Raw genomic sequence first — 27,965 nt, forward strand, 5'->3', positions numbered from 1 at the left:
CTGGCCACTCAGTGTGTGTGTGTGTGTGTGTGTGTGTGTGTGTGTGTGTGTGTGTGTGTATATGTGTATATATATATATATATATTAGAGGCCCAGTGCATGAATTCGTGCATGGGTGGGGGTCCGGCCAGCCTGGCCAGGGGGAGGGAACATGGGTGGTTGGCCGGCCTGCCTGCTGGTCGAACTCCTGGTCGAGGGGACAATTTTCGTATTAGCCTTTTATTATATAGGATATACACTGAGTGGCCAGATTATTATGCATTCAGAGATCATAATAATCTGGCCACTCAGTGTATATATTCAACAGGCTTCATTTATCTGGTTGTATCTTTACTTATACAGCCAATACATTTTTTGCTGACATGAAGGTAAATTTTACCTGAAGATGGTTTCTAACCAAATTAATTACCTGGGAAATTTCCTGCTATTCTCAGGTTGTTGTTTTAATTTTTTTTGTTAGCCTTTACCCGAAGATATATATTTTTCCCCCATTTATTTTTAGAGGGAGTGGGAGGGAGGAGGAGAGACAGAGAGAGAGAGAAACATCTTTGTAACACAGAAACATCTATTGGTTGCCTCCCTCATGCATCCTACCAGGGTCGGAAATAGAGTCTGCAACCAAGGTATATGCCCTTGACCAGAATTAAACCCACAACCTTTCAGTCTGTGGACCGATGCTCTAATGCAGGCGTCCTCAAACTATGGCCCGCAGGCCACATGCGGCCCGCCGAGGACATTTATCCCGCCCGCTGGGTGCCGCTGCCTGTCCTGCTTAGCAGCCGACTCGTCCCGGGCCCGCAGTGCGCATAGGAATTTGTTCATAGTTTTTTTTTTTTTAAACTATAGTCTGGCCCTCCAACGGTCTGAGGGACAGTGAACTGGCCCCCTGTTTAAAAAGTTTGAGGACCCCTGCCACTGAGAAAAACTGGCAAAGGCTATTCTCAGTTTTGACAATTTATCTATTACTTTTTGCTGGTTCACTGGTACAGGAAAACCTTTACCTATCCATTCCCTTTTTTAAAGATTTCTATTCATCTATAGGTGATTTCATCTTTCCTTCTTGAATGCCACTCCTCTGATTATGAATAAAATGACATACTTATAATTGAAGTATAATATTAAATATGTAACATAATTATAAAATCGAATTATGTACAGCTTTTAATCTTCAATTTTTAAAATTTGAGTTGTGGACAATGTTGTCTCACTCTTTTCTCTACGTTTCTGTATGTTTTAAACATTTAAGAGTAAAATATTTTAAGTATTAAGGTAAAAAACATAAAAATAAAGCTCATCAATGGATACAGACAGTAGGGGGGTGAGGGCATGTGCTGGGGGTTGGGGGTTGGAGTGGCTGGGGAGAGGTCAATGGGGGAGAAAGGAGACATATGTAATACTTTAAACAATAAAGAATTTAAAAAATAAAAATAAAAAAATAAAACCCATAACAATAAAAGGAGAGATAAAATGCATGGTTATAGAAACAATAAGATAAATCTCTCAGAATTTCAATTTATCCAGTAAAATAGAAGATAAATGGGACACAGATGATTTGTATAACAAACAATCTAATGGCTATGTTAAAAAAACAAAAAACTTTAAAAATCAGATGGTTTAGACCAGAAAAAGATTGTCAGATTATAATATAGTTGATATTTGATGTTCTGATTTTAAATGACTCTAGACAGCTTAACTAAAATTAAAAAGCATTTCAATAGTAAAAACTAATCTTGTAAAATAGTAATAATTGTCCATTAGTGATTAATAAAGGTTTCAACGTATATATCTAATAACACTGCTATTTTTTACAAAAAGACTAGAAAAGTCTAACATTGGGGTAAGAAATTACATGATTCAAGGTAAAGCATTTTTTGTTGTTGTTTTGTTTTGTTTTGAGCCTTCGGCACGATCTTTAGTCACTTGGACACTGTACAAATATTACAATTTCCTTTTGTTGCAAAAATGTATAAAAATAATCTTTATATAGGAATCCCAGGGAAAGCATTTGTATTATTTTTACCTATGTGAGGGTCATAACCCATAATACTACTTTTTGATTAAAGAAAAATACTACATATCATTAAAAACATACAGTGTTTAGGCTAAAAGTAGTGAAGGCCAGGAGATATAATAGGTTTAGATACACTGGAAACTACCAGTTTGTAAATTATCTTAATCTATAGAAAGCCAAATTAAAACAATCTCTTCTGCATATATAAAAACAATACAAAATGGAAAGACCATGTAGTTACAAGGTAAAGTCAAAACAAATCAAATATGGTATATAAATCAATAACCCAATTAAACCTTATGAAATGTGTTTTCCAAAGTGTTGGGGTAAATTAGTATATCTGTCATCTTTAAATCTTGGTAGAACGTATTTCTTTAATTGACTCATCCAAAAGGAAAACTAAAGGAAAGCATATACTACTTCCTAGAATAATGCATCACCTTTCCAAAAATAAAAATAAAAACAAGTGAAAAGGGGGATCTTCTGGGAATCCCGGGAAAATCCTGTACATCTAGACTAAGTACCATCCAAGAAAAAATATTTGGTCTCTTACCAATGCCAATGCTTTCCTTACCTGAGAAGGAGTGGGCTTTGACAAATTGTCACTAGCTTTGCTTAGGGTCCTCTGAGTATTACATCCAAAATATCATATATGTAGAAATCTCAACAAAGGAAGAGAACTAAAGCCATGACAAATTTTGCATGAAGAATACTGCAAAGTGCCCGGCTGATGTGGTTCAGTGGTTGAGCATTGACCTATGAACCAGAAGGTCAGAGTTTTATTCCAGTCATGTCACATGCCTGAGTTGCGGTCTTGATTCCTAGTGGGAGGCGTGCAGGAAGCAGCCAATCAATGATTCTTTCTCATCCCTCTCCCTTCCTCTCTGAAATAAATTTTTTAAAAATATTAAGACTGCAAAAAAGTTTGTCTCTCATATTTTCCTATATTTCAAAAAGTAACTAAAATGAGATATCAGAAAAGTCCATTGATTATAAAAGGAACCAGTCCCCTAACCCTCTTGGAAGCAATGAACAGGTCATAGCCATAAAATTAAATATGTGTTCCCCAACTAAGACAGAGAAGACTTTTAAAACAAAATAAATCAAAATGGAAAAAATATTACAAATAGGATTCTAAAATCTAGTTCGATAATAACTGATTACTTCTTAATAAAATCTTATAAAAGTGAATTATTTTATAACTCTTTTACATATATATACACACACACACACACATATATATAATACACACACACACACACACACACACACACACACATATATATATATATATATATATATATATATATACACATATATATATCTTGGAGTTCTGATTATTTCACTCACTGTGTCATAAAAGAAAGCACTAATTAAGGCCTGACAGAAAAGGGGATTTCCCTAAATTATTGTACTGTATCACCATTTTTGTAATTGCCGACTTTCACCAAATGAAGGTGTTTTTTGAGGTTAAGTCAAACAGTGAAAAGAGAAGGAATATCTGAGTCTCTTCAGCAAAGAAAATCTCTCAAGAAAAGGCCTTGACCATTTGCCATGGTTTTTCTGATGGCATCTTTGACCTCCTTGTTCCTCAGGCAGTAGATGATAGGGTTGAGCATGGGAGTGAAGACTGTATATATGGCTGAGATCAATTTGTTAGAATTGAATGAAGCAATGGCCCGAGGTCTAACATACATGAAGATCACAGCTGTGTAGAAGATGACCACCACTGTAAGGTGAGAGGCACAGGTGGAGAAGGCCTTTCTCTGTCCATTGGCTGAGGGAATGTGCAGGATGGTAGATAAAATGAAGACATAAGAAATGACAGTGGCTGAGAGAGGAAACACAAGGATGACTATGGCTAGCACAAAGTCTACCATCTCAGCCATAGAAAAGTCCACACAGGCCAGATTGAGGATGGGGGACACATCACAGAAAAAATGGTTCAAGATATTATTACCACAAAAGGCAACTTGGGAGATGAAGTATACCTTTACCATGGAAATGGTGAAGCCACTCACCCAGGAACTCATGATTAGTTGAACACAAAATCCTGTGGTCATCAGGACTGGATATCGAAGAGGCCAACATATAGCCACAAAACGGTCATAGGCCATGGCAGCCAACAGCACACATTCAGTAGAGGCAAGTGAGATGAAGAAATAGAGCTGGGTCATGCATCCCAGGAAGGATATGGTATTGGGACAAAGTAGGAATCCAGCCAGCATCTTGGGGACTGTGACAGATATATACCAGGTCTCCAGAAAGGACATGGTACCCAGAAAATAGTACATGGGCTTGTGCAGAGACCCAGTGACCCATACAGTGATGATGATGACTAAATTCTCCAACAGCACAAACAAGTAGGTGATGAGGAAGAGGAGGAAAAGCAGAACTTGAAGCCAAAGGGAAGTAGGGAAACCCAGCAGGATGAACTCACTAATATAAGTGGTGTTTTTCTTCCACATGGTTACGACACCAAAAGACAAAATAGTTATTGATAGTAACACCAAATTGAAGAGTGAGATCAACATTAGCAGAAAGGAGTCCTTAGGCTACAGGTCTTTTATTATTAAACTTAACCCTAGTGCCATAATCTGGTCCTCTGGTAGGGCTCTGGGGTCACAAGAGGCCACGAGCTCTCTCCGAAAATCAGCTGTCAGAACAGGAACTGAAAATAAACCCACCACAGATACAAAGTTAAGAATGACTGTGTTGTACACCTGAAACTAATACATTTTATTAGAGGCCCAGTGCACAAAATTCGTGCACGGGGGAGGGTCTCTCAGCCCAGCCTGCACCCTTTCCAATCCAGGACCCCTTGGGGGATATCGGACTGCTGGTTTAGACCCTAACTGCTACCCTGCCTGCCAGATTGCCCCTAACTGCCTTTGCCTGCCAGCCTGATTGCCCCCTAACTACTCCCCTGCCAGCCTAATCGCCCCCTAACCACTCCCCTCCTGGCCTGATCGCCTCCTAACTGCTCCCCTGCCGGCCTGATCACCCTCTAACTGCTGCCCTACTGGCCTGATCACCCCTAACTGCCCTCCCCTGCCAGCCTGATTGCCCCTAACTGCCCTCCCCTGCTGGCCTGATCACCCCTAACTGCTCTCCCCTGCTGGCCTGATCGCCCCTAACCACCTCTGCCTCAGCCCCTGCCACTGTGGCTTTGTCTGGAAGATGTCCGGTCTAATTAGCATATTCCCCTTTATTAGTATAGATGTCACTTGTAATTGAAAAATAAATTTTAAAAAAGAATATCAAAACAGAATCATGATGTCAGATTCAGGGTTCAGGCCTTCAGATCTAGGTCAGAAAGGGGTCTTCATTCGAACTAGCAGTAAATACTTTCCTTACCAGCATATGCCAAGATTTCAGGGGAAGCTATAAGGCAGGAGATTATGATGACTGAAATAAATATCAAGGATGGTACAGGAAGCAGGGAAGTTCAAAATCTAGAGAAAATAAAAACAGAACATTAACTGGAAGAGACCCTCCTGGCTAGGAGAATTGCTGACTTTGGCCTACTCCACTATGTTGTAAGCATTTTGAAGTCTTTGGAAGAATATGGCAAAGGTGGTTAACAATTCTCTGCCTATTTTCAGGGCCACAGCTTAAAAAATTGAATAAAGAAATGTCTGCCCTTTTAGAATAATTAAACACATTTTAACTTTTCAGATGGCTCCTAATAATGCTAATAATATATTTATACATAAGTATCTATAACTAATATATATAATATTATAGATACATATACTATGTATGTAAAATAGTTATTTGTATATATATACATATATATATATAATAGCTATATATATATATACAGGGTAGGGCAAAGTAGGTTTATAGTTATGAGTACATAAAACAGAATTTATTCTTGTATTATTATTTATTAATATTGTATTATTTTCCATATGAACAATTGCAAACTCACTTTTGCCCCCCCATATATATAGTATATATACATATAGAAGTTTTTATTTGATCCTAAATTAATTTGTGCATTCATCTATATTCTCTTCAAAGATATTCTACTGCAAAAAAAGAAGTGTTACTTAGTTACTTCTACCTACTCCTTGACTTTGAAACTCCTCCTTATTACGGACACTGCTTGAAGACAAGTTACTTTAAGAATCGAAGGGTCCTGGGCTTCCCAGGGCACAATATGAACCTAAGGAGAGAATTGAAATTAAAAGAAACTTTCTTCACAAGTGGGGATAGAAGAAAAAGAAAAGTAGGAATAAAAGTTGGCTTGAGATTATAAATAAAATTAATCTAAAAAAGAGAAACATTCTTTTCAAGGAGACCAAGACAGATGACCTGGAAAGGGAAATGCAGAATCCAGGAACTGTGAAGAAGAATAAGATGTGGACTTTCCTCAATATTTAGTTATTATTTCTTACTTATACATACATTATGGCCTAAACTCCCAGGTCTACAATATAGTAGTTGGTTATATGTGCTGGAAAAATAGCCACAGTGATATAGAACTCAAAGTTGACTTATTTCTCCACGAAATAGAATTATCCTTTCATTAATTTTAACATCTCTCTTAGGTCATTTTTGCCCAAGAGGTGTATAGAAGCACATAGCCTAAATCTGAACCATTACAGAACAAGTTTATGAAGGAATTTTTAAGAATGTACTATCTGCTTTATATCTTATTTCTCAGGAAATTACTCTATTAGAAATCCCATCTCTTTCTGTATATTAAACTCATTCTTTTCATAAGTATTCATTGAGCACTTACTATGTGACAGACACTATTCTAGATGCTTGAAATAGCTCATTGAACAAAGCAGACAAAAACAGTCCAAAAGTCCTAATCTTAAGACGTTACATCCCAATGGAGGGATACAAGTAAATACAATCCTTCTCAAGACTTTGAATAAATACAGTAAAGATATAGATGTAGGAATTGGTAAGTTCTTTGGAGAAAATAGAGTAAGTTAAGGAAAATGAGGGCATGGAGTAGTGGCTGGTTCATATTTTAAATAGCTGTTAGGGATAAACCTCATTGAGCAGAGTCACGAAGAAGGCATTAGCCATCTGGCTATTGAGTGGAAGAGCTTTCCAGACAAAGGGAATAGGTAGTTCAAAGACCCTAAGCTGAGGCACAGCATGAGGAACAGCAAGGAGTTCAGTCTGGTTGGAGCAGGGTAAGTGGAAGGGAGAAATGAAGTCAGGGAAGGAAGTGGTGGGGAGAGGATGGTGAGCAGATCACCATGTCCTTTTAAGCAGCTGTAATCATGTTGGCTTTTTAAGAATTCCCCTAGCAGATTCTTTTGAGTCATTTTCTATAACTTCCAAAAATGGTCAATCAGTTTATCACATTTCCTGAAAATATTCTTTTACTTTGTGTCTGCTTTAGAACACTGTACAATCAATCAACCACTTTCTTTCCTTACCTTTGACTGCTTACTTTCTACTGCTGCTACCTTTCTGGTAATACCCAGGTCTTTCTCATCTTTAAAATGTTAAGTTTTAGTTTGCCACTCCCTGACCCTCCCTCACACCAGCCCCCATACCTTTAACCCTAGCAAGAAAACACCACAACAAACAGACATTGGAACTATCTAGTAAAGGAGACAGAGAAGGGAACAGAGAATTCGAATATAACATAATAAGCATTGCAAAGGGAATATTGAGTACTGGAAGCCGAGAGTAGAAAATAATTCTTTCTGTCAGAGTAGCCCAGAATCCTTTCACCAAGGAGGTGCCCATTTGAACTGAAATGAAGCATTTCAAGTTTTGGAGGGGGAGAAATAATCAAGAAGAGAAAATAGCAAATGCACAGGTACAGAGTAAAGAGATAAAAACTAATGATGGAATGAATGATTTGCATTTTGATTAGAAAGAATGGATGGTGTGAATGGATCGAGACAAGGCTGAAGGATGTTATATAATTAGCCCTGTTACTTCTCACTTTTTCCTAATTCTCCCCATTTCCAACACAATATGTCCTGCAATATCTGACAATATCTCTTATCACACTGACCACATGTGGAAAACAAGATTATCTAATTTACCCGAGCTTCCTTTTAGATTAAGATTCATACTTTGTTCTTCAAACTTTGATTAAGTTGTTAGTACTTTGTAACTTGAGGGCTACTTAGGACTACTGTCCTACACTTTCTCCCTTTTGAACACTCACCCAGTTTTCCTACGTAGCTTTAATCATCTTTGCTCCTCATCTCTGCCTTTGTCTATAATCTGTTCAATAATAAAATATTCATCATTTACTGAGTACCTAGCATATGGCAGAATTTGCTTTCCATACTTTATCTCACTTAATTCTCACAACAACCAAATAAAACAGATATTATTGGTCCCATATTACAGATAGTAAGATAAATAATTTGGCTATACTTATACAAGTAAAAATTGGCAGAGATGGTATTATAACCTAAGACTGTCAGTCTCTACTATGCTATAATCCTCCGTCTTTAAGGATTGCTTTCCTCCTCTCTCTCTGCTCATTGCCACTGTGAATTTGTAGTCTGCTCTTTCCGTTTCTTTACTGTCTTGCCTTCTCTCCTGATCCCTGGCTCTCATCCTCATACTGAAATCAATTTTTCTTTTAATTCCAGTCTTTTATGTCCAAACTCCTCACTTCTGAATTTAGCCTTTACACCCCATCTGAGCCTTTGTGATTAAAGTACCAAAACCTGATTTGTCTAGTTTTCCATAAGCAACTTGCTTCCCAAGTCTATAGTCAAGACTTCCTGATATTTGTGATACTTTTTACACTCGTCTGTGTCTAAAGTCTGAATTTACATGACCTCCCCCACTGTACATTGACCTCTGATCCAGACACTGATGTGGTGTGTCCCACCCAGTTGCTGCTCATGTCACTACTCTGAAGGTCTTTATTATGATGAGCCTGTTGGCTCAGCCAGAGGAGGGGCTGACCTGCTGAACTGATGTGTATTCCCCGGAAGATGCTACAGGAGGGAGATAGGTTTTATCATGAAGGAAGAGGAAGTTTCAAGAGAACAAAGAGAGTAATGCAAATAATGGGAGTGGTTTTGTGTAATTAGGGTGGAAAGAAGATGCAAAGGAAAATCAAAAACTAAAGTTTTAGTAAAGATACTTGTAGTGTAAGTATGCACTGCAAGAGGCTGGGACCTGTATAGAGACTGGCAAAAGGCCTGCTGTCCATTTAAGACAATAAGTAGAGATACAAAATAGTATTCCTGTCTCTAGGCTGAGTGATTTTGCTAAAATATAAAGATGAACCTTTGACTATCCAGTTCACATCCTTCCGTGGTTACTGTTCATCTAAACTCCTTACTTACGTTTCATAGCTGGTGCCTTGTGATCACATTCCTCATGCTAATATTTTTCTCCTGTCAGATACTCAACCCAAGCTCAAGTCACACTGAAGAATTTGAAGTTCTTCATTACAACATCCTCCTTCAAGATTCTATCTATGCAGTTACACATACTCTGTCTTCTACCTGAAATTCTTTCTAATGCTTGCCACCTGGCAGATGCCTACTCAGACTTATCCTCTCTATCAAACTATCTCTAATCAGCTCCACTATAACACTTTCCAGCCTATCACCCCTGGCTATCTGATTTTATAAAATTTTAGACCTTGGAGCATCATATTATGCTAACATGTATCATTTGCTTACCTGTCACCACTCCTAGATTTGTGAATTCCTTGAAAAATACCAATTTTATCCTATTTTCAGCTTGTCTGTCTTATATCAAATGTCTAGCACAGTTCCTAATGCATGGTTGGCACTCAATAAACAAATTATTTGTGATGTTTAAATAATATCAAATGTCTCACCTGTTTATTTCTCTTTAGTCACCTGAGTGAAGTAGGTCATATTGGTTGAGTCTGGCTTAGAGACCTTCTTACAGTTGTCCAGTGGTCAGATCTATGGAGAGTGTTCTGAAGAATATGGCCTTTGTTGCCCCATGAGTCTTTGTAGCTCCACCTGAAAGGAGTTGCAGATAGGTGACAGAAAGCAATAGGGAAAAGGGGGAAAGGAGAGACATTAAAATAGCCTGATCTAAGTCTTGGAAAATTGCTTCTCTGTGAAACTCAAGAGTTCCATGATTTTGTGATTCTCATCATCTGGGAAAGAGTCTGGGGTCCAGATGGCTTATAGGAAAATGAAAAATTATTTTGCTATTGATTAAAGGAAACATCACCTCAATTTATATATATAGTTACACTATTAAATCCAATATTCAAAAGTTACTCTTTGGCTTGTTGGATGCCCCTGTTGGATGATAAAAGCCCAAGATGGTATAAATTTTTCTTTTTTAATTTTTTCTCTGTGTTTATTTAATGTTATCTCCTCCTACTCCCTTCTCTCTTGCTCTCGTTCTCTGTTTTTCTGCCACTGATTTTATGTTGACTCCTCACAAGAGTCCTCAACCAGGAATAACGAGAGCTGGAGAGGTCCAAGATTCCATGAGCTCCACTGCTCAGTAGAGACAACTACTGTTCTTTTAATGACACCTCCTTGGGGATCTTGTTCTAGGATTTTGAATAGCAACAATGACAAAGAAGTTAGAGACATTTCCCTAGTGATCTCCAAGGGTCAACAGAAATGATACTATATCATTATCAGATGGAGAAACAGAACAGCAATGGTTTCATGGCAAATCACCCTGGTGATTGATTCTAATTCTAGTCTCAAGTCTTGATTTTCCTTCTTCTTTGTGGTGATTTGGGAAGTAACTATAACTCATAACCTATTACTTTAAAGCATTAATGTTATTCAGAGGGGTTGCTGGTGAGAGGATTAAAATACACAAAAGGTGAGTTAGCAGTGTTAACAGTACGTACTACCTTCTAGGGAGAAGCACAGCTTTCACTCCACTCCCTCCACCCAAGAGAAGAGTACTCCTAGGCATCGAAGGTAAACAATTGCACGTAGACCTAGGAAATCGAACTTTGGCCGGTACAGTTTAATGCAGCCAGTTTGGGCTCTTTCATCATTTAAGGGAACTTGTCTCTTCCTTTTGGGTCGTTCTGCATGGCTCCTCTCTTTTGCATGCCATGTGAATAGTTGTTGAGAATAACCTGAGAAAGAGGTTTAGAAGGAGGAGTGTTCATGCTTAGCAATCCAAGAAGAAAATACGTGCAAGGATCAAAAGCAAAGGAAGGCAGGAGACAAGGCAAAGGAGAGGTAGCTGATGGCTGAGCCTCAGATTGAAACTTTCTCTTACTTCTAATTTAATCTTTCTATGTCTCCTGTCATAGTTTTATCATTAGAGTGATGAGGCTGTGAGGGCCATAATTAGACTGTAGGTTGGGGGAAAGTATAAGGAGACTGCTCAGATTTTTCAAAAGTCAAAGAGTTGGGCCAGTGGAACAAGAAATGACCTTGTGTCTCAAATATGGTTCAGGCCTGCTCACCGATTAAGAGATTGAGGACACAAATCTAATGTGTGACAGAATGTGTCTTTGCCTACAACATCTCCTCTGCATATATTTCTTCTGAAAACAGCAAGCGTGGTGGCAGCAGCTGAAGGTTATTGTACAATAATTGGAGATTTTCTTTGTACCCTGTTAAATACCTTTCTTTTATAAATAAGATTAACAAACATAAGTACATTGACAGGTAGAGTGTTTTAAAGCATTTATGTGAACTTATTTTCTGGACTAAAATTCATGAGTAAGGACAAAGATAATTTTTTATTTGTGAATTTATTTTTATAAAAATACATAAGAGAGTCATAAATAGTACATCAATTTATTCATTCAATTCATACCCTTTATTAAAAATAAAATTAGATGAAATAATTATAAAATTCAATAGAAAAATAGTTATTACTATATTTACCTGGTTTTTCCATCATTCATCTAATGTAGGGGTTTATGTGATATTTTTTCATGTACACTTATAAAGAGCTCTGCTTTTCAATATTAATAAGATTTACTGATTTTGTAATTATGCTAGAGGCCTGGCGCATGAAATTCATGCACAGGGTGGAGGGGGTCCCTCAGCCCGGCCTGCACCCTCTCCAATCCGGGACCCCTCTGGGGATGTCTGACTACTGGTTTAGGCCCAATCCCTCTCACAATCCCAGACCACTGGTTCCTAACCACTCACCTGCTTGCCTGCCAATCCCTCTCACAATCCCAGACCACTGGTTCCTAACCACTCACCTGCTTGCCTGCCTGATAACCCCTAACCACTCTGCCTGCCTGATTGCCCCTAACTGCTCTCCCCTGCCAGCCTAATCGCCCCTAACTGCTCTCCCCTGCCAGCCTGATCACCCCTAACCTCTCTCCCCTGCCAGCCTAATTGCCCCTAACTGCTCTCCCCTGCCAGCCTGATCACCCCTAACCTCTCTCCCCTGCCGTCCTGATTGCCCCTAACCTCTCTCCCCTGCCAGCCCGATTGCCCCCTAACTGCTCCCCTACCTGTCTGATTGCCCCTAACCACCTCTGCTTTGGCCCCCGCCACCGAGGCTTTGTCCAGAAGGATGTCGGGAAGATATCTGGTCTAATTAGCATATTACCCTTTTATTAGTATAGATTATCAGTAGCTGAAACACTGGAATTCTAGGTTAATTCCAGATACTTTAAGGACTAGTTAAACTATCCATTCAATCTCTCATGCCTGAAACCTTTGAATTATTATTAACTTTAATTTTTTTTATCCCAAAACACTCCAATCATTCAAATGACTAAGGTAATTTCTATTTTAAAAATGTGAGGACTGCCATCCGTAGAGCCATAAAGACATCTGTGAATACATAAGAGCAATTCCTTGCAGAACACAGAGAATAACAATCAGTTGTGTGCCTGTTATATGTGAAAGACTTCACATGTTATCTAATTTAATGCTTCCAACAGCTCTATAAAATGTTATTAATATTCCCAGTTTTTAAACAAGAAAACGGAGATTCTGGATGAATAATACTTTTCCCAGAGTGATTGTATCAGTCTGTTCTGTTTCAAATAACAGAATTCACCTTAGTTTAAGCAGAAAGAGAATTGGTTTTTACAAAATCATAGAGATGGCTGGAGTAGGAGGCTTTATTCAGGCTGAACCCCAGGAACATCCCTCAAACCCCCTTGTTTCAATAATAATAGAAAAAGCAGCTGTGACTACTGCTCTCTCTCAGAGCTAATGAACTAGAATCTGCTGGCTCCCCAACTTTGGCCATAATCCACATCAACTAAATGAACATCCCACACTCAGCCTTCCTCTGCATGAGGCTTATGTGTGAATCAAAGTCTCATAAAAGTGCATGATACAGGAACCTAAGCATAAGTGAAAGCCGGAGAACCATAGTGTTAAGCTCTCCAGCCTCAGCATGTTAGAAATTATTAAAATGGATGTGAAGAACTAATCATATTTGTCTCAGTCTAAAAAGTGGAAGAGATAGAATAAAATAAAATGGGAACTATGCCAAAAGAGATAGGAAGGTATGGGTACTGTGGCTATCAATTGAAAGTATGGCATCCACTCAGACAGCGATTTATTCATCAAATATCTATTAACCATTGAATGCATAATAAGTAGAAATAATTTTTAGTAAATGAAAGTCATAAAGATATATCTATGATATGAGAAACTTACAATCTAGTATGAGAATTACTGTGTGTATTTGAATAATTATCAATACAAGGTGGAGTCTGGAAGAGTATTATAACCAGAACATTGTCACACTAAACAGGAGCTAAGCACAGCAAGAGATCACTTCTTCCAGATAGGCATGGGGGTAGGTCTGCACAAGCTGGAGGTTGGAAAAAATGAAAAGCATCATGGAAAACTTGAAACTCAAGTTGAGTTTTAAAGATCTGATGATCAATCCTGTTTATCTTGTATTTTGTTGAATAATTTAGAATTGTATGTGTTAAATGCTGTGCCAGATGCATACACATATATTCATTTTCATTTAATCTTCATACCAACTTTTGAAGGTAGATTTTTCACAGATTTGGAAACTGAAGCTCAAAAAACTGAAATTCTAATATCCTATGAAAAACGTAAGTTAACAGTTAATAATGCCAGGGTCTTATGCAAAATATTTGTGTCCCAAGAACATCTCCTTTCTCATCATTTTCCCACTTGCCAGTGAAACTGTTTAAAAGTCTGATTATATTATTTATTAGATGATAGTCACATGGGTGAGTGGATTAAAACTCCCTGGGAAAATTATTCTACAGATCATAAAATATAGTCTGATTTACTCTGATAAGAGAATAAATGCAACCTAATACGGAAAAAGTAAAGAGATAGTAAACTTACACTGGTTCTGAGAGGAACTAAGGCTTCCTAGTGGCATGTAGAGTCTTACATTAAATGGCAGAAAAGCTGGGCACAATATCTTCAACACCTGAGTTTAAATTTGTTCAGTGTGTTAGCTCAGACATCTCAGAATCAATTCAATTTGGCAGTGGCATGTGGATGGAAGAAAAGTGGAAGCTATTTATGGAGAAATACTTGAAAAATTAAATGTGGAATAAATGATTTTGTATTTTAATTCAAGTTCTGTTCTATATCATACTTAAGTAGAAAATGAGGTTTACTTAGGTGATGTTACTTATTTCAAAATCTAAACCCATGTCAGTTTTTAAAGTAGCATACTTATTATAAGCATTCCTACTGAAGTTTACTTCAATTGGACTAATATTTATTAAAGGCCATCTACGATCAGAATCCTAGTAAGAAACAGCAGGCAATTTCTGCTGAAATTTTTATTTTTTAAATATATTTTTATTGATTTCAGAGAGGAAGGGAGAGGGAGAGAGAGAGATAGAAACATCAATGTTGAGAGAGAATCACTGATCGTCTGTCTCCTGCACACGCCCCACACTGGGGATAGAGCCCGCAACCCAGGCATGTGCCCTGACTGGGAATGGAGATATGACCTCCTGGTTCATAGCTCAACACTCAAACACTGAGATACAGGCTGGGCTGAAATTTGTAAGTAGAATTAAATGTCACAGCTATTCACCGAAGTTGGATGAGGCGAAGATAACGAACAAGGGTGTCAGGCCACAGGAGGACTGACAGTGCTGGTACCGGAGACACCTGCAGCACCCCTGTTGCAGGAGTTGTAATCATTGCCAGATCACAGTACCCAGGGAAGCAGGGAATAATTCCTCGTCACCTCTTTCCTGGCATCCTTCAGTTTTCTGCCTCCCATTGACCCAACCAAACTGGAAGCCAGAGACCCACAGAGCTAGAGTGATACAGTCCATAGGTTCAATTGCTCTCACTCCCTGGGAGATTGGGTTCACAAAGGGGTACAGGAGGGCAGAGAATAGATAACTGGGGGGTGGGAAGTAAAGGATAACCTGTCACGGGTGCCTACAGTGTCAGGAACTTTGGCTGATGTTGTAGATTCAAGAATAGATTAGTTTCTGCCCTAGGGGAATGCACAGGGCAGGGAGTCAAGAATAAACTGACATTTGTCACTCAGAATAAAAAGCTGCTGTAGTTAAGGGTGTCAAAGAGGACATGTCAGTGCATTATCTTTATGATAACGAGAACACAGAAATATGCAAAACTTCTATAAATAAAAAATTCTTGAATAATTTACAGCTAATGCATTCTATATCTACCTATAAAAATCTTTCTGAGTCAGAATATTTTCAATATTCTTAGTGTTTGTGGCAATATTTTGCCAAGTATTTTCCCAGCAAAGCTGAGCCAATTTGTACCTCCCCGTGACCCAGTGAGGCTGGAAGGGTTTAGATCCTGCACCTGCCAGTCCTATCTGTCAGTGTGACTCACGTGCCTTTCCTCCATGGCTCCAAATTATATTCATTGATTATGTTTCTTCACAACCACCAGGCACTAGAACAGTATCCTGGATCATGGTAATAAAATGATGAATAGGAAAAAGTGATCCTTGACTCCATGGAGCTTACAATCTCTTTAGGGAGACAGATGATTAAATAAATAACTACACTCAACCACTAGTTCAATGTGTACTCCGACCTCAGTCTGTCAGGAAAGGGAGCTAGACCCCTGTTGCCCAGGAGGCGATAGGTTGCCAACACAACAATTCTCAGTTTCTGACTCCTTGGCTTGTAATTCACACTACGTTGATCACTTCCTGGGCTCCATTACCTCAGAGGCTGTGACTAGAAGAGATCTCATCCATACTCCAGATGCTTTTCCATCCTGAAGACTGTGCTTCCCTGAGTGGCTTCCTCCTTCAGGTTCCCTTTCCTACACCTTCTGTCTCAGAACCCAAACCAAGAGCAAACCCAGGAAAGGGCATGTAGAGAGATGCCAGTTCTATATTTGCTTGTTTGTTTAAATATAGGGTGTCCCGCAAAAGAGTATGCACACACATTGAATAATTATAAAAGCAGAGTTTATTAAAATACATTTTATTTCCAAAACTGAGCTATCTGCTGTTAAAGTATGTATACATTTTAGGGGGACTCCCTGTATTAACATTCAGTCATGTCTTCTGCTCAGTCAAACCTTCCCACCCCACCAGGATGAATAATTCATAAACCTGCTTTATGTAAATTACATAAAAATCCAGCTGCTACCTGCAAGCTGCTAGTTTGCAACCCATCCTTCTTCCTTCTCTTTGACTAGTTCATTGATGGTACCTTTGAAATTCTAGTCCCTAACTTAGGCCCCAGAATCTCTTCTGGACTTCATAGAAGACATAAATCCCAAGTTTAAGAACATTTTCTAAGACTTAACATCTCCCTTCTATCCATCTCTGTTAGCTTTCCCAAACTCAGGATCCTTGCCCTGGTACAAGTGTAGAGTATGGCGTAGGGCTCTCTTGACCTCCTGGTTGCGCAAGCAGTAAATTATAGGGTTGAGCAAAGGTACAATGACAGCATAGAGTATAGAGACCAGCTTGTTTGTGTCAAAAGCTGAGAGTGCCTTTGGCCGGGCATAGATGAAGATACTGGCCGCATAGAAGATGACCACAACAGTCAGGTGAGAGGCACAGGTGGAAAAGGCTTTATGGCGCCCAGCAGCCGAGGGGATGCGCATCACTGCACCAGTGATGGCCATGTAGGAGGCCCCAGTGACAGAGAGCGGTCCCAGCAGGATAAAAATGGCCAGGACAAAGTCTGTAAGCTCTGCTGTGGATGTGTCTGTGCATGAAAGGTTGAGCAATGGGGAGACATCACAGAAAAAGTGGTTGATGAGGTTGGGACCACAGTAAGAGAGGCGAGAAATGAGAAGAACTTTGACCATGGAGATGCCAAAACCTCCTGCCCAGGAGATGGCTGCCATCTGTACACATAGTCGGCCAGTGACAATGACAGAGTAGTGGAGAGGATGGCAGATGGCCACGAAGCGATCATAGGCCATAACGGCAAGAAGAACACACTCAGAGCAGGCCAGACCCAGGAAAAAGTAGAGCTGTGTCATGCAGCCCTCAAAGGAGATCAGCTGTCCATGGCCCTGCTCGGACCCAACAAAGCCAGCTAGCATCTTGGGAATAGTGACAGTAACATACCAGATCTCCAGGAAGGACATATTAGCCAGAAAGAAGTACATGGGTTTGTGGAGGGTGGGGTGGTTCCTAATTGCCATAATGATGAGTGTGTTCTCAGTCAGCACCAACACATAGGCCAGCAGAGAAAAGGCAAACAATAGTGCCCGCAGTGGCGCAGGAGCTGGGAAGCCCAGCAACACAAACTCACTGACTCTCCCACTCTGGTTCCTCTGTCCATGGGGTCGGTCTTGCCCACTGTTCTTCAGGAGGGAGAACAGAGTGTCTTCAGGAGGCATCGGCAAGGACCCAGAGTTTCTCCTGGTGTGTTTATATTGGTAGAATGCAATGCATGTGGTGTGTATAATTTATCCCTGAGCTGAGGCTGCTGCTCTCTTCTGTAATCCAGACAAAAGCAGACAAGAATAAATTGCTTTGTATTGAGGATAGGATAGGAGTCTGTTTTGGGAAGTGGAGAAGCATGTATTGATAAGCACCAGGTAAAGATGAGGTTAGCTGGTCCCTGGAGAACATAAATAAAAACAAGAATAGTAAGAGTCTGAGATGCCCTAATATGAAAGTTTGTCTGTGAGCTGGATTGCAACTCTGCTTTGACGAAATACATTACACGGTGGAAAAATAACAATAACATGTAACACAATTGGGTATTTGCTATGTAGTATAGTCATTGTTTTAAAAGTTTTGCAGATAGCAATTCACTTAATCTTCAGATGAACCTTGGGTTGTAACCCACTTAATATCTAAGGAAACTGAGACATAGTTAAGTGACTTATTCCAGGTCACACAGATAGTAAGAGGTGGAACCAGAAGTCAGGACCTCAGAGCTTCCAAAATATTCAGGCAAATGAAAGAGGAACTATAAGATACATCCTGGATTTATATCCAAGAGAGGGAGTCCTTGAGGCTCAGCTAGGGTAGCTGGTCATTTCCCGTAAGGGAACAAAGTTCCAAAAGATCAGCACCTCTAGAGTGAAAGTCATACATAACATAATATTTAAGAGAAGGATCTGGGATGCACCTAGAAATCAAATTAGGAAGCGGATTCTGGATGGCAACAGATCTGAGATTCCCAATGGTTCTGAAAGTTGTGCTGTCTTGGAATGAGAGTGCTGTCTTAGAACACTTTCCTTTAGTTTTGTTAAAAGCTAACGGAGGCACATTAAATTTTTTAAGAGTTTATTTGAGCAAACATGAATTCAACTCAGGCAGTGCCAAACTGAAAGTGGTTAGGTGCCCTCCTCTGACAGAAGTTAGGGGCAAGGCTTCTATAGAGCAGATGTGGAAGCAAAGCAAGGACATTATGTGACTGGTCAAAGCTTAAATGGTTGCCTTATTTGGGAAGACCTGGTTGGCTGTTTATGATTGGTTGTTTTAAAATATGGTTTTCTTGGTTATGATTGCATTTACATTTGACTCCTGCTTAAGTTTTGGGTTGTTTACCTTTGTTGGCTACCAAGGCATTAAAGCCACCTCATCTAATATCTTGTTTAATTATTTTGACAGTATCAAGACCAATATAAAAGCTTACATTTAGTAGAGTACTCTCTCTGTTTACTTTGGTGTCAAAAATAAATTTTGCTCTTTTCAAACTTCAAGCCTCTTCTGGATCTAATGTTGACATTTCCATGTGGGAGTTGACATGAAGAAAAGATTGGTGTCCCCACTATTGCCTCTGTATGCTTGAAGCATTGGAAGGGAGTATGGAAATCAGAAAGGAGAATGGGGAGGCGGGAGAATCAGCTGAACACCTGGGTGCTATTTCCCCTCAAGAAATTCTTTACTTTTTACTTTTGGGCCTGTTTCTATGAGGTTAGCAGAGGCTAAATGTGCTCACACTTCAACCTGCAAATGTTTTTCCCCCCAGCTTTATTGAGATATAATTGGCATATAATACTATATAAATTTAAATTATACAATGCGATGATTTCATAAAAGTATATCATGTGAAATGGTACCACATAGGTTTAGTTACCTCACATAATTAGTATTTCATTATTGTTATTGTGAGAACACTAAAGCTCTACTCTCATTGCAAACTTCAAGGATACAATTGAGTACTGTATACTTATAATATACTGCTGTACATTATATACCCAGAAATTATTCATCCTATAACTAAGAGTTATATATATAAAAAAATGCAATATTATTCACCCATAAAAGGAAGGAAATCCTGACATTTGTAATGACATGGGTGGACCCTAAGGACATTTCACTAAGTAAAATAAGGCAGACAGAGAAAGACAAATATTGTATATCTCACTTATATATGGAATATAAAAACATCAGACCAGCTAATTGTTTTATAACTGAGTTTTCTTCTCTTTATGCTCTGTGATTAATACTTGAGTGTTATTCAGTATTAGAGTCCTTGGCATGTCTCTCAATACTAGAGTACTTCAATGCATCTACAAAATACCCATATCCCTGGCTAATATTTACCATCACTCCCATCCTTTCCATATATACTCACACTTTATTTATTTAAAAATCTATGGTGGATCAACTATGTTCCAGACCACAGGCTAAGAGTTGTGATACATAAAAGGTAAATAAGACATATACTCAGTCTTCAGGGAGCTCATAATCTAGTGGTAAGGACAATCTTCATTTTCTCATCCCTGAAAGTTTAAGCTACCATACTTACCCCTACATTATATACTAGCTTCATAAATAACCATCTCAAAAGCACAATTGCCATTCATACCTTAACCTTGATTCTTTCTCTGCAATACCTGTCTTATATGCCATTCATTGTGCATTTGAACCTCTTGGCCCCATGTTGTTTTTCTTATCCTTTAATTTTTTCTACTTTCACATTTGATGCTCTGCACACTTGAACAAAAGATTAGCCTCTCACTTCTGGACTCTTAATTGATATCACTGCCTATATAGTCTCTCCCCTAAAGATAAAATCTGACCATTTTAATCCTCTACTTAAAACCCTTTCATAGCACCCCATCGCCTACATGATATTGTTCAAGTTAAGTAACAGAGTGTATAAGTACTTCATGACCTGCCACTGCTATCGCCACAATCTTACCTCTTGCCACAGCCTACATTGTATTTTATACCCCATAGCTCTTGGCATGCAGCATGTGTATTATCTCTGTAGCTTTGCTCATGCTGCAGTCTCCATGAGCATGACTAGCCCCTAGTTGGCCTTAACGTCTTGGCTCATGTGGCATCTCCTTATAGAAACATTAGCTGTCCTTCTTTCTTTCCTTTCCTCTTCACTATTGGTGAGTTCTATATATAAATATGCTCACTATATATGTTTCTACAGGTATAAGTTAGTTACTGGTATTTCTCCTTTTCACAATAGTTCCTATTATAGGGTCTGCTTTAATAACTGATTAGTAAAGGTATTATAATAGGTTTATGGACACATGTATAGATAGAAAACAGAGAAAGGCACATTATGGGCAGAATAGATTAATAGATTATAGGAATGGAATATAAAGAAGGCAGAATGTAAAAAGGAATTGTGTGGAAATGATCAGGAGTATATAATTTAAATGGTTTTCAAAGAAAATTGACAGAGTTGGAATAATATGTGAGGAACATAGACATCAAATATAGAAGAGTGAGTAGATCCATGGGGACCAGTCAGATTCCATGAAGAGAGAGTGGATCTTCTGTGGATAATATGGGTGATATTTGGTAGGCTAAATATCAACAGATCCAATGAGGGAAGATTAGGTCAAGATAACTATAATATAGAAAGGACAGACTAAGAATGGGAGATCATAGAAGGTGTAGGGAGGACAGGCAGAGTATGAATAAATAATGAGACCACCTATCAGTAGAAAACTTGAAGAAAGTGATATTGGTCTACATATCAATAGATGAGGTCAGATGTGAAAAATGTTTATAGGGTTTGGATTTTATTGGGTGTAGAGAGGAACAGAAAGATGAATGTATTGGACAGAAAGTAAACATGAGAAATTTGACCACTTGAGGAATGCAGCAGATAACAGAATCTACTCACTTTATTCAGATGTCTTTGACTCAGGGTCCTCCTGAGATGACCAGGTTGGTTAGAAAAGGCCTAGGGAGTGTATGTAAGAAAGGTGAAGCATCAGGACAAAGAAAGTTGCTGCAGAGATTTCGCCTCCTCTTCCTCCCATATTCAGAGAACGCTGCCAAACCAGGGAAGATTCTTTTATCTTGCACCTCCCTCCGATAGTCCCCATTTTCCCCTCCTTCTTCCTGATGCTTTGGGATGGCTCTGAGGCAGGAGCCCGAGAGACCAAAAGAGATACAACAGAAAAGAAAAAAAAGACTGGGCAGAGTCTTTGGGAAAGGGCATGTTTGGGAAATTTAGGAAATAGAAGTTTATTAGGAAACTTACATGAAGGAGAGGATGTCACAATATCCTTACAACCTCCACTTGCCTTCTCCTTCCTTGTTAGTCTGCATTTCTTTCCATCATGCCACATTTCTGCTCAAAGGAAAGCCTTTGGCTTTGGGCCAGGCCAATATGGTTTATATCCTAGCTCAGTCATGTAATCTTGGGCAATTTACATAACCTCTTTGACCCTTAGATTCATAATCTATCAAATAGGATTAATATACCTCACAGAGTTGCTGAGAGGAGTAAATGTTCTGAGATAGATGGAGTGCTTAGAACCTGAAAGGGGTTCAACAATCCTAGACTGTTTTTTCCTTTGTCATCTGAATCCATGTGGGTAACATCTTTTAATTCCATGATGTCATTGAAGAATGACTGAATTGCGAGTTAGGGGTTGGGGTTTTAGTTCCATGTTTGTAATTTATATTTTGTTTAATTTAGGGGTTTTGTTATATATCAGTTTATGTTCCATAAAATATATTACAGGTGTTTTGAGGATTAAACAAAATAAAGTTTGTGAAAGGTTTGGCACTGTACTCAGTCCCTCATAAGCAGTGTGGGTAGAGGTTAATAATGTGGGCTGCACAGTCACACTGCTTGTGTTCAGCCATGTAACCTTGGGAAAACTATTTAACCTCTGTGTGCCTCCCTTTTCTTACCTGTAAAATGGGAATAATTCTAATACTTATCTCACAGGGTTTAAAGAGTAAATGAATATGTGGATGAAAGTTTCTTATAACAACATCTGCAGCAGAGTATTTCTCAATAAATATTAGCTGGTGTTCAAGAAATATTTGTTGAATCTGAGTCTGTTGAGACCGGACAGGAATTATTTGTGGGAATATTTGGAGATGTTAGAGAAAGAACTTTGATATTCTGAGTTTAGTAGGGTTTCTCATAAGTAATTGGGAGGAAACAGTTCTTAATTTAAATGATCAGAACTAAATAAGTATGATTGGGCAGTTATCATTATCTGGATTGTTGTGCTGTTTATAAGCCTCACCGATCTGATGATAGGAACTCAGTGCTTCAGGAATGGAAAATATACATAATATACTTAAGAAGTCATGTGGAAGTAACCAAGCCAGAGAAAATGATACAACAATAAGAGGATAGCGTTTAAAAGAATATCTATAAAGGATCTTAAAGAATATCTACTGGTGTAAAGGAATGACTGGTCGCTATGATGAGCACTGACCACCAGGGGGCAGACGCTCAATGCAGGAGCTGCCCCCAGCCTGCAGGCCCCAGGCCAGCCGGGGCAAGTGCTAGTGGCCCCCACCCCCACAATCACCCCACTGGTTGCCCCGCAGATGGGCCCTGATCTGGCCAGCCTAGGGATTCTATCCGTGCATGAATTTTGTGTAACGGGCCTCTAGTTTTGAATGAAATCATATGCCATAGACATTGTAGTAAACCCTATTTTGAATAAAGAAATATATGTACATACATAAATATTATTGAGATATTGTACTGTTAGTTGAAAAACTACCAAAACAAGCAGCTTGTTGAATTAGTATTGCTTTGGCTGGTGTGGTAGTATTGCTTAAATAAGGAATGTCTGCAAAAGTTGGGATTTATTGAGGCTGATGACAGTTTGCTTTTGGTGATTGTTATCAGTCAAAAGATCATATCAACAGGCTAAAGAAAATAAGCCATAGTCATTTCAGTATACATATTGTTTAATCCATTGATAAACTCAGCACCCTTGAGGATAGAGGGGATACATCCTTAAAAAAAAACAAAACAAAAAAAAACAGGTACAAATTCTTTTATCCAAAACAAGTGGGACACTTGGAATTTTCAGGTTTTAGAAGATGACATGCTGCATGCACCAGGTGTTTCAACACCTCCAGAGAGTTCAGAAGCAGAATTCTATAATCTAACATGTGAATGTCTCTACAGCAATGCTATGCAAATGGAATCATTTGCAATTGGCGTTTTTCCGCTTAGCATAATTCTCTGGAGATTTACGTAGATTTTTGTGGGTATCATTCATTTTTTAATTGCTGAATAGTATTACATGCTTTGAATGTACCTCAGTTTGTTTAAACATGCACCAGCTGAAGGACATCTGAGTTGTTTACAGTTTAGGCTATCTATCTATCATCTATCTATCTATCTATCTATCTATCTATCTATCTATCTATCTAAAAGGCTAAGCAACCGAACAACCAAACGACCGAATGACTGTTTGGTTGCTATGATGCGCACATTCGTGTATAGGTTTTCATGTGAACCTAAGTTTTCATTTCTATGGGATAAAGGCACAGGAGTGCAATTACTGAGTCTTGTGTTAATTGAATGCTCAATTTCAAATATATAAATATATATATTATTGATTTCAGAGAGAGGAAGGGAGAGAGAGAGAGATAGAAACATCAACGATAAGAGAGAATCATTGATCAGCTGCTGCCTGCATGCCCCACACTGGGGATCAAGCCCAGAACCCTGGCATGTGCCCTGACTGGAATTGAACCATGACTTCTTGGTTCATAGAGGGACACTCAACCACTGAGCCATGCTGGCTGGGCTACATGCTCAATTTTTCAAAGAAACTGCCAAACTCTTTCCCAGAGTGGATATACTGTTTTACATTAATACCACAAATGTATGTGATATAGTTTCTCCCCATCCTTGCCATCATTTGGTGTTTTCACTGTTTTTTTTTTTTTTAATTTTAGTGTTTTTGATAGAGTAGAAGTATCTTATTGTGGCTTAATTTGCATTAATAGATCTCCCTATTTTGCCACCTTTGCCCACCTCCACCCAGCCCCCACCCGCTTCCATCTGGCCATCACCACACTCTTATCTGTGTCTATGGGTTATGCATATATGTTCTTTGGCTAATCCCTTCACCTACTTTCATCCAGTACTCCTCTCCTCTCTCCCCTCTGACAACTGTAAGTGTGTCTTCTGGTAACATATTCTCTCTCTTTCCCTTCGTCTGAGAACAGCTAAATTTCTTTCTCATTCCTGAAAGATATTTTCACTGGATATTTGATTCAGAGTTGACTGTTTTTCTTCAGTGCTTGAAAACTAGTGTCCCCTACCTTGTGCTCCAAGGTTTCTAATTTATCTTCAATTTTCAGAAATTTGTCTTGTGGATTTTATTACTTACCCTGTTTAGGATCCACTCAGTTTCTTGAATCTGTAGATCTGTGTTTTTGGGTTTTTGTTTGTTTGTTTGTTTTTGCCAAATTTGGGGATTTTCCACCATTACTTTTTTGAGTACTTTTTCAGCCCCACTATCTTGCTCCTCTCCTTACTGAACTCTCCTCTCTATTCTTTCCTCTGTTCCCTCCATTCTGCTGTTGAGCCCATCAACTTAACATTTTTATTTCCTTATTATTATTATTTTGTAATCCTCACCAGAGGATATTTTTTTGCATTGATTTCTAGAGAGAGTAGAAGGGAGGGGGAAGGGAAAGATGGACTGTAGGGAGGAGGGGGAGAGAGATAAACATGCCTCTGTAGAACTTTTTATGTAGCCATAAACCTGTATAATAATAAAAAAGTCACTGATTGGTTAGATGTGAATTGGTAAACATGAATCTACTTCCTCATTTGACCCCTTCTTTATGTCACCTTGTGCTAATCATCTTTTAGGTCTTGGCTTTTCTTGTTTCTGCAACCCTGACCTTCACTACTGCCCACCATTTTACATCTGCCTGATTCCTTCAAGTGTTAGCCTAAATACTACTTCTGCTGGTACATTTTCTCTGCTCACCCTAGGTCTACCTACCATTTGCTTCCATAGTATCCTGTACTTGCTTTATGACACTTATAACTCTGAAGCTAATTGTCCCTTTATCTTCCCTACTCATTATAGTTGTTTGAAGGAGGAATCTGTATATATGTTGTTGTTGACCATTGTATTCTTATAGGCCAGTGGTCGGCAAACTCATTAGTCAACAGAGCCAAATATCAATAGTACAACGATTGAAATTTCTTTTGAGAGCCAAATTTTTTAAACTTAAACTTCTTCTGACACCACTTCTTCAAAATAGACTCGCCCAGGCTGTGGTATTTTGTGGAAGAGCCACACTCAAGGGGCCAAAGAGCCGTATGTGGCTCGAGAGCCGCAGTTTGCCGACCACGGTTATAGGCTATTACAATGCTTGGCAAGGAATAAGGGCACACAAAAATATTGAATGAATTAATGAATGAATGAAGCAAGATAAGAATTAGTATAATGTAATCATTGAGTACATTAAGGTAACTAATATCAGAATGGATGTTTCATATTGAGGATCAGTAAAAAAACAAAGTTGAAATGGTATATATGGGGCTCTTAAATGCTAGAATAATTCCAAAATAACAATAAATCAAATGAGTAGGTCTTATTTAATTCATATTGAGAATTCTTAAGTAGTAGAGTAACAATATATAAGAAAGATTAGTCCAGGAATGTTGAATAATGTTGAGAGTGGCTTAGGTCAAGAATAGGAGACTAATTTTAGACTTCCACTTAAAATGAGCAGAATATAGAATCAAGGTAGCTCTTTTGGTTATTTCTTTCACTCTTTAGTCTCAATTTGATCAATTTTGTAGAATTCTCCCGGATATGCTACATTTCCTTATCTAGTTAGTAGGTCTCCCAATGGTATCTAACACTGACATTTGTATTAAAAAATGTTGTATTCGCCTTTCACTTAATTTATATGTGGCACATGCATTATATTGATGTGTTGAGGGTTTCAACTCAGACATACTGATGGAAAAATGTTCCATTAGTTTGCTGACAATAGTCACAATATAGCATGGAAGGCCACAAGAATTCAAGAGCCCAAAAGAGAGTGTCTCAAGGAACACATATCAACTGCAAAATTTGCAGTAATGCTGCTTCTTTCATCTCTCATGAAACTATTTGTTCCATTCCTGTGGATTCCATCCAGGGTGGCTCAGTTGGTTGAAGTGTCAAAAAGGTTATGGATTCTATTCTTGGTTGAGGCACATACCTAGGTTGCAGGTTTGATCCTGGTCTGGGCACATATGGGAGGCAACTGATCCATTTTTCTCTTTCACATCAATCTCTCTCTCTCTCTCTCTCTCTTTCTCTCCCCCTTCCTCTCTCTCTAAAATCAATAAACATATCCTCTGGTGATGATTAAAAGAGAGAGAGAGAGAAATCAGCTCTTATAGTCCTGGAAGGAGAGGATTGGGCAATGCTCAGTATTCTATTTAATAGCAATGGTAGCCCATCAAATATAGTCACAAACAGCACTGTTACTACCACCATACCATTATAATGGTAGTATTCTAATATAGTGACAAACAGCACTATTACCACCACCACATCACTATCACTTATCATCACACATACTCATAACTTACTGACTGGATTTCTGGTTCCTTCCAAGCATCAGTGTATGTTAAAGCTACTATCACAGACCTTAGATATAGAGAGATTCTAATATACTGCATTATAAAGCTAGACTCCCTTAGTGAAAACAATGGCTTTCATATTTATTAAGGGTGCATCTTGGACAACTTGTTTCACCTTCCTTTGTTTCCTGATCTGTAAAATCAGGTAACTAATCATAACTCATAGAGGTATCATGAGAATAAAAGTTTATTAGATGTAAAGTGTTAATAATACCACCCTTACATATGTTAACATTTATTATACTCTGTCATTTCAAAGTACTTTTTAAATATATACAATGTATATTAAACATAGTCCAAGATTAAAGCAATACATAATGTCATATTTCAATTTTTTTCTCTCTTCCCATATTGTGATTACTTTAAGAATCTATATCTGCACAGCAAGGTAAAATACAGACTCATGATAAGTGTAATGGGAATATTATCCTTGCTAGGACACTGCTTCCTCTTCAAGGCAGCTGGTCAACCCCCACGTCTTTTTGATAGCATTCTCGACTTCCTAGTTCCTATTACAGTAGATGAAGGGATCTGGCATGTGTGTGAGACTGTACACACAGTTGAAATTAGTTTATTGGAATTAAATGATGCAATAGCCCTGGACTGAACAGACATGACAATCATGGAATAATTTGTGATAATTTGTGACTCTAGTGAGGTGGGATGCACGTATGAAGAAGGCTTTCTCCCTTCCCCGAGTGGGGGGGTATACACAAAATGGTGGAGACTACGTAGACACAGGAGAAGATGGTGATGGTGAGAAGGAAGTCAAGAATGACAATA

The 27,965-nt window shown here is 38.6% G+C and overlaps 2 protein-coding genes across 2 annotated transcripts; both read right to left on the reverse strand.

The window, feature by feature from the left end:
* Positions 1-3,539: 3,539 nt before the first annotated feature.
* LOC308234204 (olfactory receptor 6B9-like) lies at positions 3,540-4,479 on the reverse strand (the record flags this gene model as incomplete). Its single annotated transcript, XM_080641631.1, is given in 2 exon segments — positions 3,540-3,558; positions 3,560-4,479. Coding segments are annotated over 2 exon segments (939 nt in total).
* Positions 4,480-16,677: 12,198 nt separating this feature from the next.
* LOC308233691 (olfactory receptor 226-like) lies at positions 16,678-17,718 on the reverse strand (the record flags this gene model as incomplete). Its single annotated transcript, XM_080640659.1, has 1 exon — positions 16,678-17,718. The coding sequence occupies one exon, from the start codon at positions 17,716-17,718 to the stop codon at positions 16,678-16,680; it is 1,041 nt and encodes a 346-aa protein (XP_080496785.1).
* Positions 17,719-27,965: the final 10,247 nt, after the last annotated feature.

Source organism: Plecotus auritus (genome assembly GCF_963455305.1).
Source record: "Plecotus auritus genome assembly, chromosome: 9".
In the NCBI taxonomy this organism is placed as follows: domain Eukaryota; kingdom Metazoa; phylum Chordata; class Mammalia; order Chiroptera; family Vespertilionidae; genus Plecotus; species Plecotus auritus.